The 14,702-nt window shown below is 39.0% G+C and overlaps 1 protein-coding gene across 1 annotated transcript; it reads right to left on the minus strand.

The window, feature by feature from the left end:
• Nucleotides 1-6,683: 6,683 nt before the first annotated feature.
• Nucleotides 6,684-14,495, minus strand: LOC137610064 (sodium- and chloride-dependent GABA transporter 3-like). The gene is made up of 10 exons (XM_068337490.1): nt 14,366-14,495; nt 13,918-14,052; nt 12,846-12,949; nt 12,349-12,473; nt 12,119-12,231; nt 10,372-10,509; nt 10,152-10,254; nt 9,039-9,139; nt 7,739-7,909; nt 6,684-7,645 (listed from the first exon to the last, which is right to left on the minus strand). The coding sequence occupies exons 1-10, from the start codon at nt 14,480-14,482 to the stop codon at nt 7,505-7,507; spliced, it is 1,248 nt and encodes a 415-aa protein (XP_068193591.1). The 5' UTR covers nt 14,483-14,495; the 3' UTR covers nt 6,684-7,504.
• Between the last annotated feature and the right edge of the window lie 207 nt (nt 14,496-14,702).

Raw genomic sequence — 14,702 nt, forward strand, 5'->3', positions numbered from 1 at the left:
ACGCGCAAATAAGTGAGGGATTACTTCACTATATCTGCAGCGCTGTCCCATTACCCATTGAAACTCTGAAGTGTAGGAGTGTTTAAGTTTTGTAATCACTTTAACATAGTGAGATTCATCTTATATGCGTCTGTTTTTCTACAAATAATACGACTTTAGCAATTTCTTCAGGTATAATTAAAAAGAAAAAAATAAATATGCACGCAAAGATAATGAAATCTGTCCGGTTCAAAAATTATGATACCTGGAATAAGCTACACCTCAGAGCAAGACATGAGAGTCGCATACTGTACAATATGAATCCCGATGTACTATAGAAGCTTTTCGTCATTTTTGTTTGTTAATGATTGTCCAAATTAGGAATGACTGCGACACTTGTACACATGACGAACATTCTGTTGAGTCTTTCTGTGGTGTGTAGCTTACCATGAAGATTAGTGGGGTGATGGAGTGCCAGCACAGTTTGAGTAGAACACATGGTCTTTGTCCTGTCATACCTTCAACTACATCACACATCTGCTCAGCATCTGTATGATGAACACACTTAAATATGTAAAACTTAAAAAATGGAAGAATTGCAAAGTTGCAACTTGTACTACAATCTCCTGCTTTTGGTAATTACACTAAATATACAGTAGGTTTTGCAGTATGATTTAAGTTTTAGTCAACGAGACAGCTTAATTGTGAAAATCATCATGTGCTGGAGGACAGCATCACTGTATTGAGACCTTGGGTCCAAATGCGTGGAACATATTGACATACAGTACAGTAGTCTCAAAAGTGTTTACACCTTATTTCGTATTTTTTCACATGTTCATTGTGATTAAATTTTCAGATCAACAAATAAATTTAAATATTAGTAAAATATAGCAAAAGAAAATGGAAAAAGGACTTTTTAAATGTTTTCATTGTGAAGGGGGAGAATATTTAAACCTACAATAGAATTCTTGCATCTATTTTTTAAACAAGTTTTGAAGTCTTGAAGTGTCAAAATGGCATTAGACCATCACACTACCAACACCACATTTTACTATTGTCTTTATGATCTTTCTATATCTATATATCTATGTACATGTATATATGTATATACTGTATACTGTGTATGTATGTGTACACACACATATATATACAGTATATATATGTATATATATATTCATACAGTGATACGTATACTTACGAAATTTTCTACTTACGAAATTTCTCAACAGGAAAATATTACCTCTACTTAGGTAATGTAAAAATACAGTATCGGCTGATACTCGAATCTCCCACAGGTTCCTGAAATCAACATTCTCATAGCTACTCTGCCATTGGCTATTACCTATTACGTATCTTCCTGGCATCCCATTGGCTAAGAGGGATGCCACTCCACCTCTGTGTGGCGCTAGATCGGTCTTCGGCATTCGACCTGTGAGGTAGTCTGATAGCTTTGCGCAAATATAATAACTTTTTGAGTACGTATTCGCTATGGACCCCAAGAAAGTGACGGAGAAAAGAGGAAAAGAAAAGACGAAGAAAATAGTTTTTTTGTCCATACAAACAAACCAAGTGATAATAGAAAAGCATGAAAAAGGGATGTGTTTGGTTGATCTCGCCAAAGAATATGGCCGAAATGCATCTACAATCGCCACGTTATCAAAATAAAAGGAAGTTTAAGGAGTTTTAGGCATTGTGTGGGTGGTTGGAGAAGTTCAGAAGGAGGACTGGAATTCACTCTGTTGTTCGGCATCGTGAGACAGGAGCGCATGAACCAAAGACGGCAAAAAACAATGGGGACAGCTTCTGAAAGGTAAATGACCGTCAGTATTATTCTTTATTCTTTGTTTTTTACGTTATGCAGAACTCTCATTTATTGTGTAATAATCTAATCGTAACATCTATTTGTTACATGTTTTGATGCATTTTTATGCGTTATAAAACATTTATGTCTGAATTTTTGTGGGCTTGGAAAGGATTAGGGGATTTGCTTGGAAAACGTGTCTCTAGTTACGGAATTTTCTACTTACGTAATTTCTTCCGGAACCAATTAATTTCATAAGTAGAGGTACCACTGTATATATATATATATAAACATATTGAAGTATCTAAATCAATTGTGAGAGGGTTAGAGGGGCGTTAGTGGGGAAGGTGTAGGGAGGGGATGGATGACGTCATTGTATCACGTGATTACCAACTAAAAATCCGTGATGAGGCAAATCCGTTCGTATATTATATATGTATATAGTGCTGTCAGGTGATTAAAAATTTTTATCTAATTAATTACAGGATTTGTAATTAATTTAATTAATCGGCTTTTAATCTCATACCTGCTAAAGGCCCCCAAATAGAGAATTTGAATTCTAGAACATTACAAAATGGCGACACGGTGGCGCATTGGTTAGCGATGTCGCTTCACAACACAGCGGGTCAGGGTTTGAGTCCCGCTCTGTGCGGAGTTCGCATGCTCTCCCCGTGTCCACGTGGGTTCTCTCCGGGTTCTCCGGCTTCCTCCCTCCTCCAAAAGCATGTGCTTCAGGTTGATTGGCCGGTCCTAAATTGCCCGTAGGAGTGTGTGTGTGCGTGTTTGTATGTCTTTGTATGTGGCTCCGCGGTGCACTGTCGTTGTGCCCGGAGTGTCCCCGCCTCACGCCCTATGCCAGCTGGGATAGGCACCAGCTCCCCGTGACCCGTTAGCTGGGCTTGCACTAGTATGACTAAGCCACTGTGGCTCAGTGTAAAATAATTGTGGAAGCCACAAAAAGCCACATTCTGTGTCCAAGACAGTGGTGCAGCACGCGGATGACCAACGCTCGTCGCGGGGGGGCGGGGGTCCGGGGGACCTCCCCCCGGAAATTTTTTAGAAAATGGGGTTGTTTTCCTCCATTCTGAGGGCAAAATCTTCTGTTCGGTTTACCTACAAAAATACACTAAAATCAACAGTTCGAGCTGAACTATCTTTATTTCTGTCCTACTTAATGCAGGTATAAATGTGAAATTCGACAATTGAAAACTTCCATTCACTATGTGAAGATGCAGTCATACAAAATATTACTCAATGTTTACTTGTAAGTTTTACTTAAACTAGAAGACATTTTAATTTTGACCACCACCAACACCATTGGTATGCCATAGTTTAAAAAGGCATGAAAAATAGCGAGTTGAATACACATTTACATGCATCGCTGGTTATTCCTGCTGGTCATAGGGAACAAAAGTCTAAGACTACAAACAAATATTGATAATATCTTTCATTTACCTTCTGATTGGTCTGTCACCACTCCTCCCCCCTCTCAGCATTCACCATTTGTTTTTTAATGAGGACTTTAACACAAACTCTACTATAAAACACTAGATTCTTTTCATCGATCGTCCTCACCTTGTCTTACACCAATTCGCGGGTTCAGCTTGTAAAAAAACAATATTTTTGTTTTTCGTTGGACGAGAGGAGGTCATGACCTGAGTGCATATTTAATGATCGGGAGCGTTCGGATCACATCGGCTGAATTCCGTCGGCATGCAGAAATAGCGGCGCTATTTTCGCTAGCGCCGCTCACCAGCGGAAATAGCCTAGCGGAAATAGTGAGCGCCAGTAGCGAGCGAAAAAGTTGTAAGTTTTAGCCTTTTTTCCGTAAAAATAAGAACGCCACTGTGGCTACACAGTCTAAAAACCTTGTAGCCAATCTGGAATTTACTTTGCCTATGGCGAAGTGGCGAATGGCTAGCGCAAGCCCAGTAATTATTATAATGAGAATTAGTGGTTGGGGTACCGCTAATCTACAGGTAACGGGAGACAATGACACCTGAAATGTGTTCTGGACATCTGGTCTACTCTGCAGTTTGGATTTCTTTACAGTCACTGCAGAAAATCCCGCTTCACAAAGAAATGGAAGTGGAAGGCGAACTCAGATTATTCTGCCTTGACTTTAATTCAGAACACTAGCGCAGTTGTGGGCGCTTAATTTAAGAGTAACAGCTGGTAACCTGTCACGTGACCGAGGCCTGTCAAGCGGCACAGACGCATGCATTCGTCTGTGCGTAATTCCGCACAGACGTCCAGTACCTAATGTCCCGCAACCCAGTCCCGGGTTAGACGAATGAAAGAGAGAATCGGGTAATTTTTCAAATTAAAACCTCTTTCAGATTCCGAAATAAATAAAACAGAATCAATGTCAGTTTTTTATTCTTTCTGCGCGGCCCCGTATCAAATGACCAACGGACCAGTACTGGTCCGTGGCCTGCGGGTTGGGGACCTCTGATCTAGAGCATTACGCTCTCAACATACAGGCCTACTGGTGGTTCCTAGAATCTACAAAAGTAGGACAGGGACTAGAGCCTTTAGCTATTTCTTTTCCACCCAACCGGTCAAGGCGGCTGGCCACCTTAAAGAGTTGAGGTCCTGCCCGCAGTTTCTTCCTCAGTGAGTGACTTTTTCCCCGCCACTGTCACTTATGCTTGCTCTGGAGGGTTCCATTGGGTTTTTCAGTCTGTTAAAACGCTTTGAAATGTCTGTTGCAATGATTAAGCGCTTAATAAAACTTGATTGATTAATTGACATTAGGCTGAGGTAGGCTGGCGGTCAACTCATCCCTTAAGGAGAGTCAAACCCAACACTTTAAAGATCACGGCCAGTGAACATTCGGGACTCTTCCTCAGAGGTTCGTTGCTGGATCTGTTCAAGAGTTTAGCGCTGTATGCTCACCAACTTTTGAAACTTGTGAACTTATTCAGTAAACTTTTCACACTACAACTTGTCTCATCATTGAAAATATACCTCTCAATCAAGATCATAGCTCTTAAGAGGATTTTCACTCAGAGAAAAATTATGCCAGATAGACTGCCTGGTTTACCACGTGAGTCTGTGTAAATTTTGCTTGATTACTTACAGTTAGGCACCACTTCAAAATAAATATAGTCAAGTGTTTTATACTGTGAAAAATTTGGTCAGGAAGGAAAATCTAGAGTCCCAGGTTAAACTCCCAGGTGGGAGTTGGCGTTCCCTACCTTAACAGGTTAAGGATTGCATTCGCAAACCAATCTTAAAAGATTCTAGAGATACCCTGGGTCAAGTCAGCATACTGTCCCTAAAAGATGGCCATATTTAGAGTGAATGTTATTCCTGAAGGATCTCGATGGACTATAACCTGAGAGAAGTGAGAAATAAGCACTATAGAAATAAGAGTGTAAAAGAGATTAATGGTATGACCCCTAAAGTCTAGAAAGAAGATCAGAAAATATTAGTTAGGTGGGGTCTGAGAGCAAACATGTCAGATAAAACTTGTTAAGGTGAAACAGGTAGAACCAGTAAACCAGTGATTCACAAAACGGCAGGGACCGAGTCAAAATTAGGTACCTGGGATGAAGTGTCATATCAGCTTGCCAAAATTAAAATCAACCAAACTCCAGGAAAAACTATTAGAAAATTAAACAAATGATCTGTAAACCTTATTGAAGAAGGTCTGATGAGATCATTTTCCGATTCCAGACCAACGAGCTCCCAAATGACAAACCCAATGAAAATAAAAGAACAAAAACATGAGGCATTTAAAACGAGTCTTAAGACAAATTTAAAAAAAAAAACTGAACAGAAAGATATTGGAAAAAATGGAAGACGATTTGAAATTCACTTGGGGTGTGGTCCAAGATTGTAATTCTTTGAGATTGTGTAGTAAAGAGCAAAACGCGCCCTTATCTCCTGTGCATGACGTTGTGAAATGGCGAGTGAAGGGCCCTCCCGGAACAGACAGAGCCCATGGAGAAGGACAATAGTTCTAAAGATAAGGATGAGATTTATTTTGAAAACAAGGGTAATATTCCGTTCAGGAACATGCCGATTCAAAGATTTATTTTCAACAACAAACACAAAATAAGTCATCGACCACAAATGTTGCCACATTTCCTTTAATCAGAAGCCCTGTGGCATATAACAGAGGGAGTGTTAACAATTGAAAAAGACAGAGAAACAGCTGATGCACATCAAAATCTACTTGAATTGCTGACAATAGTTTTGCCAAAAATCTGGTGGAATTAATTTAAAAAAAAACTCACAATGAACATAATAATTCATCACTTATTTAAAAGTTAAAGCATAATACCCTAGCTGTGCAGCAGCAGGATAAGTCACAATTCCTTTTTTCTCTCCTGGTCTTTTTCAATCTGCTACTTGCCATCAATCACACACACATCCCTTCAGAGTTGAGAGTAAAAAATTAACTTATGCCAGGAAGTTGATGGTGTGACTGTTGTACATTGTATTAATAAGCATTGGGCCCATCTTTGGAATACCGAGTTAATGAGTCATGGTTCTTGAACAATACTATTTAAATATTTTAATTTTTTTTTAAAATTGAAAGCATAGCGCAACATAATGATGGCAAAATCAAATAAATATTTGTTTTTTTATTTAAGGTTATTTATTTTACCATTACAGAGCTACAATGACCAGCAGACAGTGTAGTGGATTTGTATTAAATGAATACAAGCAACTGATTTGCACATCACATTAAATTAGTGTCACTTTATTGATGCATCCTAAACTAAATAATTATTAGTTTGAAATTTGTCTATTTTAAGTTATTTAAGGTTAAAAAAACCCAAAGCCATTGCTTTTGTGTTCCAGACGATAACAAGAGGACATTAAGAAACTAGGAATCACACTGTAAGTTCAAGAAGCTTTACATCTCCTACAACTCCATGATGTTTCTCGCACACCTGTTAGGTTACTCTTTTCTGACGATACATCTGTCCAGCAGGCAATATATTCTCTGTAATACAGGGATTGGACCCCAGCTGACAAGCGCTATGAATTCACTTAATTCATTTTCTATACCCAATACATCCGCTGTCTTGGGGTGCTGGAGCCTATCCTAGACGACTGGGGGCGTGAGGTAGGGGACACCCTGGATGCAATGAATACAAACAATACAAACCACTGTTGACCTGTAAGAAATAAAATATGAAGACAAAACCTGTCTTGAATAAAGTGATGGCCAGTAAAACCCAAAGGAGAGAATACAGAATCCCTGAATCCAATGTGGCAAAAAAAGAGTTCCGTTTGTGATTTGAATGAATCGGCACACAAAGCTATATTTAGCACAAGAATAATGCATTCACACCCTGGGGAAAAATGGGATTGAACAGTTATAAAAGTGAACATGCAAAATTGTAATGAGTCAAGAAAAGCTGCCTGATATCTGACAGGCCAAATTCTAAACTGACAGGCAAATTCTAAAGGATTCATAGTTTGGTTGGGACACTGCACCGATAAGCTCCCAGTCATCTTAAAAGAGAAAGAATGGTCTAGCAATGTCATTGACGAGAACCAGTCATGTGGACGATACCCCACAGTTTGATTACCTTACGATATCTTAAAAAGAATACAAGGAAGCGGGACATTAGATTTAACACTTCAGTATGGTATCCAATGTAGCTATAACTATGGTAAGTATTAACAAGGTACCTTGCACATATCTATGTAAATTAGTTTTGCTGAGAAACATTAAATGCAGAAACATTACAAGGTCTTCCTTCAGTTCATTTCATTTTCATTGTAAATTGTGTGAGGAAAAGAGACTGAGGTTATTTTCATCTCTGGTTCATTCAGGAGATTGTCCTCATTGGTCTCCGAGTTGGCAGGATCACGAGCAGGATACCACAGAACCAACAGACGCTGAGTGTATCCAGGACAGAGTAAAGAGACAAATAGCCAATCAGAAATATGAATAATCACATGAAAACACCCAAGTAAAGTAGGTGTTTTTACCTCCTTGAAAGTGCCATTAATAGTCCAGATCTTTACAACAGCCCAGATGGGTACTGGGACTACAGTGAAACAGGACATGGTCCAGCCCAGACCATAGGCCCAGTCTGGGTATACGTAACCATGACTGGATGTCAGGGGCTGGTAATTCAGGAATGTGCAGATGAAGCAGGCCTTGAAAGAATATCAGAGGAAAAGTCAAGTTCTTGTTAAGGACAAAGAGTAGGTCTGTGAAGTCTCCTGTCTACTTTGAAGTAAACTTTTTTCTTCATAACTTATTTGTCATAAATATCCCAATCATAATTCAGCCTTTAACCCAGTCACTGAGCCTCATCAGTCAATGTTAGGTCTGTCTTGTTCACACACCAGTGCAGGGTAAGGTGTTAGAGATTTAAAATATACAAGTATTGGTTTTGGGTAGTACGATGGTGCAGAGGGTAGCGCTGTCGCCAATATTGGTTTCATCGGATTCTACTGCAATTTCAGATATGTATTGTTGACATAACAGACTTAACAATACTTAAAGATTTTGTGTGTGTCTGTGGTCTCTTGCGAAATAGATACAGTTATAACACTGTTTTAAGGCTGATTTATGCATTACGCTGTTAAAATTTAATATATTTCGTCTGTTTTGATTGAATATGGTCTCTAAGCTTCAATCCAAGCCTACAGAAAAGAAATTACCACAACCAAAGTACCATTGTATAATCAACATGTTAGACTCATCTGTTATTAAGACCATCAATGACTGGTGATTTGTTATCATGGTCTTGTTGGGTTGTCCTATTTATAGGGGAGTAAATATCTGCAGTGCCGTCCCATTACCCATCGAAACTATGAAGTGTAGGAGTAGTATAAGAAACAGGGTTGGGTTGATTAAGTCATGACGGCAGTTTCATTTGGGAGCGAGGCTCTTTGAACAGTGAAGAGGTGATGAGAATTTGAGACAAATCATTTTAACATTGTGACATTCATCTTTCACATGTCAGTTTTTCCACAAATATGATTTTAACCAAATGTCAGGTACAATTAAAAAAACAAAATAAATTAATAACTAAACTAAAAAAGTAACTAACTAAGATTTAGTTAGAGATAACTAAATCTTTCTGGTTCAAAAATTATGATACCTGGAATAATCTACGCCTAAGAGCAGGACGAAAGTCAAAATATGAATCCTGATGTACTGTACTATAGAAGCTTTTTGTCATTGTTGTTTGCTAATGACTGTCTAAATTAGGAATGATTGAGAGACTTGTACACATGACAAACATGCTGTTGAGTCTTTCTGTAGTTTGTAGCTTACCGTGCAGATTAGTGGGGTGATGTAGCGCCAGCACAGTTTGAATAGAACACATGGTCTTTGTCCTGTCATACGTTCAACTACATCACACATCTGCTCAGCACCTGTATGACGAGCACACTTAAATATGTAAAACTTAAAAAATGTAAGAGCTGCAAAGTTGTAGCTTGTACTACAATCTCCTGCTTTCGGTAATTACACTAAATATAAAGTAGGTTGTGGAGTATGTTGGTCATCTCCACGTAGATTTAAGTTTTAACCAACAAGACAACCTAATTGTGAAGACTATTACTGTATATGCCAGAGGACAGCATCACTGTACTGACACCTAGGGTCAAATTGTGCCAAAGATAGACATACAGTGGTGTGAAAAGTGTTTTCCCCTTCCTTGTTTCCTATTTATTTTCATGTTCATTGCAGGTAATTTTTTCTGAGGAACAAACAAATTTAAATACTTGTCAAAGATAGCAAAAATAAACACAAGGAGTTTTTAAATTAATATTTTCGTTGTCATTGGGAAAATCCAAACCTACAGTGGAATTCTTGTTTCCATTTATTACAGTAAGTCTTGTGGGTCCTAAAGCAGCAAAACAGCCCCAGACCATCATACTACTGCCACATTTTACCATTGTTATTGTCTTTATGATCTATGATCTTAGTCCTATTTCTGAAATGTTGTATAACTTTTACACCAGATATAATGGGACACAGACCCTCCATCTCACCATGACATCCATCACACCTTGACATCTATCGGTCTGTTTGTCTAGCTAGCCAGCCAGTCAGACAGCCAGCCAGACCGACAGACAGGCAGGGAGACAGATAGATACATAGATTAGATTAGAGGTGTGGGTTTTCTCCGGGTTCTCCGGCTTCCTCCCACCTCCAAAAGCATGCGCTTCAGGTTGATTGGCCGGTCCCAAATTGACCGTGGTAGTGAGTGTGTGTGTGAATGATTGTTTGTTTCTATGTGGCTCCGCGGTGCACTGGCGTAATTTTATATATGCATTAAGAGATAATAAAAACGGATGAAAGCATTACAGTACATGAAAAACCTTTGAAGAGCTCATTTGGTAAATGACAGGAAATACAATAATTTTCAACAATAGCACTTACCAAAAGCCCAGCCAACTGCCACACATTCGATCAGACACAAAAACAATACACCTGCTCCATTTACAGCATAGTAGTCGATCAGCTGGAACAGGTATATGCCTCCCTGTTCAACACATAACAGATTCACATACAGAATGCTGTGCCTCCTGAAATGCTGCTCTAGAATGGAATATATTGATTTCTGTTGTATTTGATAAGTCTACACAAGGTGGTGTAGTACCTGAGTGGTGAAAATGATCTGTATTAGGAAGAAGACTGAGCAGAAGATGATGAGGAAGATTTCTCTGCGCCAAGGTCTGCACATTTGTTTTGGGAACATGTCAGTCACAGATGCTGTTATGGTTTCCAAACCTGCAAACTAATACACACAAGAAAACAGAGACATAAATTACTTACAAATCCTCAAACCTGCTGAGTAACGATGCTGGCTGAGTTCTCATTACTATCGTATATAATTGCTTTAATTTTTGAAAATGAAAGATGTCAAGACAAATTGTCATTATTTAGCTCATTTATTGTTCCCCTCTGTCCTGCCTGATGTTCTGTTTCTCATGTTTGTGGGATTCATGCTTCTCGTCTTTTAGGTTACAGCATTATTAAAATCTTGACTCCCAAAGGTTAAGTCTTACTACCATTACCACTGCTTGCTCTCTTGGTGTTCTCATTGCATTTTTGCTTAAAGACTAATGGCCTACCAGAGACGCTGCAGCCCCACAATTCAGTGACCATTATTTAGCGTGCAGTCAGTGTGCATTGTAGGTCCTCTCGGAAGAGGACCTACAGTGTACCCTGACCGCTTTTGCAAAGGCATACAAACAGCTTGTTGGATGGATGGATAGATAGATAGATTATTTATTAATCCCGATGGAAATTCAGTATATCATTTGCTCACAATAATTTCATAAATACACATAACAGTAGCATGATATAGACAAAAAGACGTTAAGCATAGAGCTACTTTCTCAGTCAGTTGAACGTGACTCATGGCCAATTGTGTAAACACAAGATGGCTGATTGAACTAAGACCTGCCTGTAAATATATAGCGGTACATATTTGTGGATTTTTGGAGAAAAACACACAATGTTTGTAAACGGGACAGAAATCGGTAGAGACGACAACAGATGATTACGGACTGGAGGTAATTAAAGTTTTGTTTCCCAACAATCATCATGGACAATGACAGATGGCTGCCTAACAGAGACTGGGGAGTTAAGCTAATGCAGTCAAATAAAACATAGGACGTTACCAGAGAGGTAAGCTGAAATATATGTGCTTTTCCTTGTATTTGTGAAGTATATTGAGCTGTTGGCTGTGGAACGCCATCCCTAAACTATCTCCTTCTACTAACTCAACGTCACAGTGAGGTGGAGGAGGACGAATGAAAGCTAAGACACTAAAAAGTGTACATACTGTACCTGTGTATACATTTTTATTCTCTAATCTATTGTCTATTTATTACAATTTCTTTTTAGATTTTCATTCTTAAAACCTCCTTTTTCAGGCATTCAGGTTTGTTTGGGTTTTTTTTTTAACAATACAACTGATACAAAAAGCGACCGCCCCCCCAGGCATCAATAAAGTATGCATCAGTATACCACTTAACTTGTACTGTAAATAAAACTGTAAATACAATAAAAATGTGCCTGTGTGTGTGTGTGTGTGTGTGTGTGTGTGTGTGTGTGTGTGTGTGTGTGTGTGTGTGTGTGTGTGTGTGTGTGTGTGTGTGTGTGTAAAGCCCTGAAAAAATGTGTTTTTCATAATAGGACACCTTTACCAAAGGGGAAAAATAGAAAAAATGTGATTTTTGCTGCCATTCAGTTTAATAATTTTGCCCACAAAATAAAATAAAAGATCTGATTTGGGGTGCCTGTTAATAAAACACAATGGCCCAATGTACAAGTTAATAGGAAAAAAGATAGAAGAAAGCATATTAATGGCTGGTCCTTCCTGACTAACAGCACATTACCACTGTGTCCAGCCCCAACATAAAGAGCATAATAAAGAAGCAGACAGCCCACAGTTGAGGCAGGGGCATCATGGCGACAGCCTGAGGAAAAGCGATGAACGCCAGCTCAGCACCTGGAGACCAGAATAAACAGTTCACTTTTGTTTTTTGTCATTTTTAAACAAAGCTGTAAAAGTAGATTTGATTCTCATCTATAACATACTAGATATCATATCAGCTTAAAATCACACCTGACTGAACGACCTTGTCAACAGGGAGTCCCTGCTTCTCTGCCATGAAGCCCAGAACAGAGAAAACTGCAAACCCAGCAACAAAGCTGGTGCAACCATTGAGCAGACATAGCCACAGACTGTCCCTAGACACACACACACACACACACACACACACACACACACACACACACAAAAACAGTTATCGTGAAGTTCATTGAGAGTCTATTGTTTTTTAACTGATATAATATATAATGATTTACATGTACCTTTGTAAACTCAGCAGATGCAATAAGAGAGAGAAGGAGATAGAAATTATATCTTATTTTTGAATAAACTGATATTAATCAACGGACGTTGATCTATGCAAATAAGGAGCAACATATGATGCAGCAGTCAAGGTACCCTAATCAACCCTATTTTCACAGCGTTGGAAACATTCAAAAAATTAAAAAGAACGGGCAAAACCTTAAAAACAAATCATCCATAATGTCTTGTCTACTGATCTTCTGACTTACTTGTAACAGTTGTTCGTGACTTTGTTGTAGCTTCCCAGTGTGATTAGTGTTCCTCCAACAACACCATATGAGAACACTACCTGAGTACAAGCGTCCAACCACACCTAATTAACAAAGATGAGAAATTGCATGTAATCAAGTCATCAGGACTGAAGTACGAGCTTTTTGAAATTTTATTTTTCTAGCGAATCTCTTGCTCAAAAGATTTGGGACATGGGTAATAAGTGAACACAGGTTGCTATGCACTGTACATGAGGTGTGTGCTCACACCACTAACCTATCTACATTGTAAAATTAATATGAATGTTAAACCTGTTCACTTGGAGCAAAAAAAAAAAATCTGATTAAGAGAAAAACATTTATGTCAAGACTGTGGCAGTGGGGAAAGGGTGCAGAAAGAGACAGATAATTATGCTGGGTTATGCTGCCTGCAAAAGTCTTGGTTAGACTGAATACATTAGAGACACATCTTCACTAGCAAACCTGGAAAGTTTGGGTGATGTATCTGTTACTTTTCATTTGTGTTAAAATGAAGACCCTCATCAACCATCATAGTCTACTCTGTCACTGAGCAGAACGCTGAATATACACAATAGCAGAGACAATAACTGCTACACTGACAGACACAATGGAGGAACAGATTCCACAACAGACTTGAGAAAGTGTGGGGAAAAAACCCCAAATCTGATTGTCCTACTTCCAGAGCATACAGAGGCATCAGTGGATCAGTCTACAATGTCTTTGACTGGGACTGGAAGGTGGCCAGTTCAAGACCTGTGTAGGCCAAAATGTTGTGTGAACTGGCAGTTGAGCGCAACAAAAATGCAGCTTTTTTTTTTTTTTGAGGGGGGGCGCTTAATTTAGGGGCAATGGCCGGAAACCTGTCACGTGACCGAGACCTGTCAAGCGGGACAGATGCACCCATTCGTCTGTGCGTCATTCCGCACAGATGTCACTTTTCAAAATAAAGCATCCTTAGACCCGGTACCTGATTGCGAGACATTAGGTACCAGGCGGCACAGAAAGTTTGATTTTCTTTTTTTTTTAATTGATTAAAAACATTAGTTCTCACCTGAAGGTCAGTCAGACGAGACAGGTCTGGATAAAGGTAATAGACAACACCTTGCCAAGCTCCAGGCAAAGTCACTCCCCTGACCATCAAGATGGCTAGCATCAGATAGGGGAACAGAGCCGTGACATACACCACCTGGAATTTAGTGATTGCTTAGTATGTGGGAGGCTATATCAAATCACTGCACTAGGTTATACAAACATCATATTGTTGTTACTCCATTGAATAGGAGTAAATGTTCAAAGAAATTAAGCAATCACAAAAGATAAAAGATAACAAACATAATAACAATCAATCATAAAAGATGTGAATGTCAGTGTAGTTATATTCAAAATTACCCAGTTATCAAATTGCTTATTGTATGACCAATATGTGGCAGTCGTGTTATTCTGACGTCTTATCCATTTACTTTATGTGCATGACCATGTAAAAATTTGTTTCCCCTGACCTTTCCTGTAGAGCGGACTCCTTTCCAGATGCAGAAATAGCAGCTCACCCAACAGACGAGTTGACACAACAGCAGCTCCCATTGTACTGTACCAATTACCTCTAGTCCTTCAGACATAGATAGCACCTGTCTCCTGTGTGGGACCAACAGATGCAGTGATGATTAGATGCCGAAGGAGTTACAAGAAACAACCTTATTCGCTGCCTCTGTTGTTGTACACTGCAAAATTGAAATATTTTAAATCAAGGCAATATTTGCATGTTTCAGTCAAAAATGAGTTAAGAAGACTAAACTCTTTTTTCTATCTCAGGCATTTCAGTTGTTTGAAACCACTTTG

The sequence above is a fragment of the Antennarius striatus genome, chromosome 16 (assembly GCF_040054535.1).
Source record: "Antennarius striatus isolate MH-2024 chromosome 16, ASM4005453v1, whole genome shotgun sequence".
Lineage (NCBI taxonomy): Eukaryota > Metazoa > Chordata > Actinopteri > Lophiiformes > Antennariidae > Antennarius > Antennarius striatus.

Coding starts and splice junctions, on each gene's coding strand:
- LOC137610064 (XM_068337490.1), bottom strand. CDS start 14,482: ATGTCTGAAGGACTAGAGGTAATTGGTACAGTACAATGGGAGCTGCTG. Junction 12,474..12,845: donor GTCACGAACAACTGTTACAA/GTAAGTCAGAAG, acceptor GTGTGTGTCTAG/GGACAGTCTGTGGCTATGTC. Junction 9,140..10,151: donor GGCAGTTGGCTGGGCTTTTG/GTAAGTGCTATT, acceptor CTCGTCATACAG/GTGCTGAGCAGATGTGTGAT.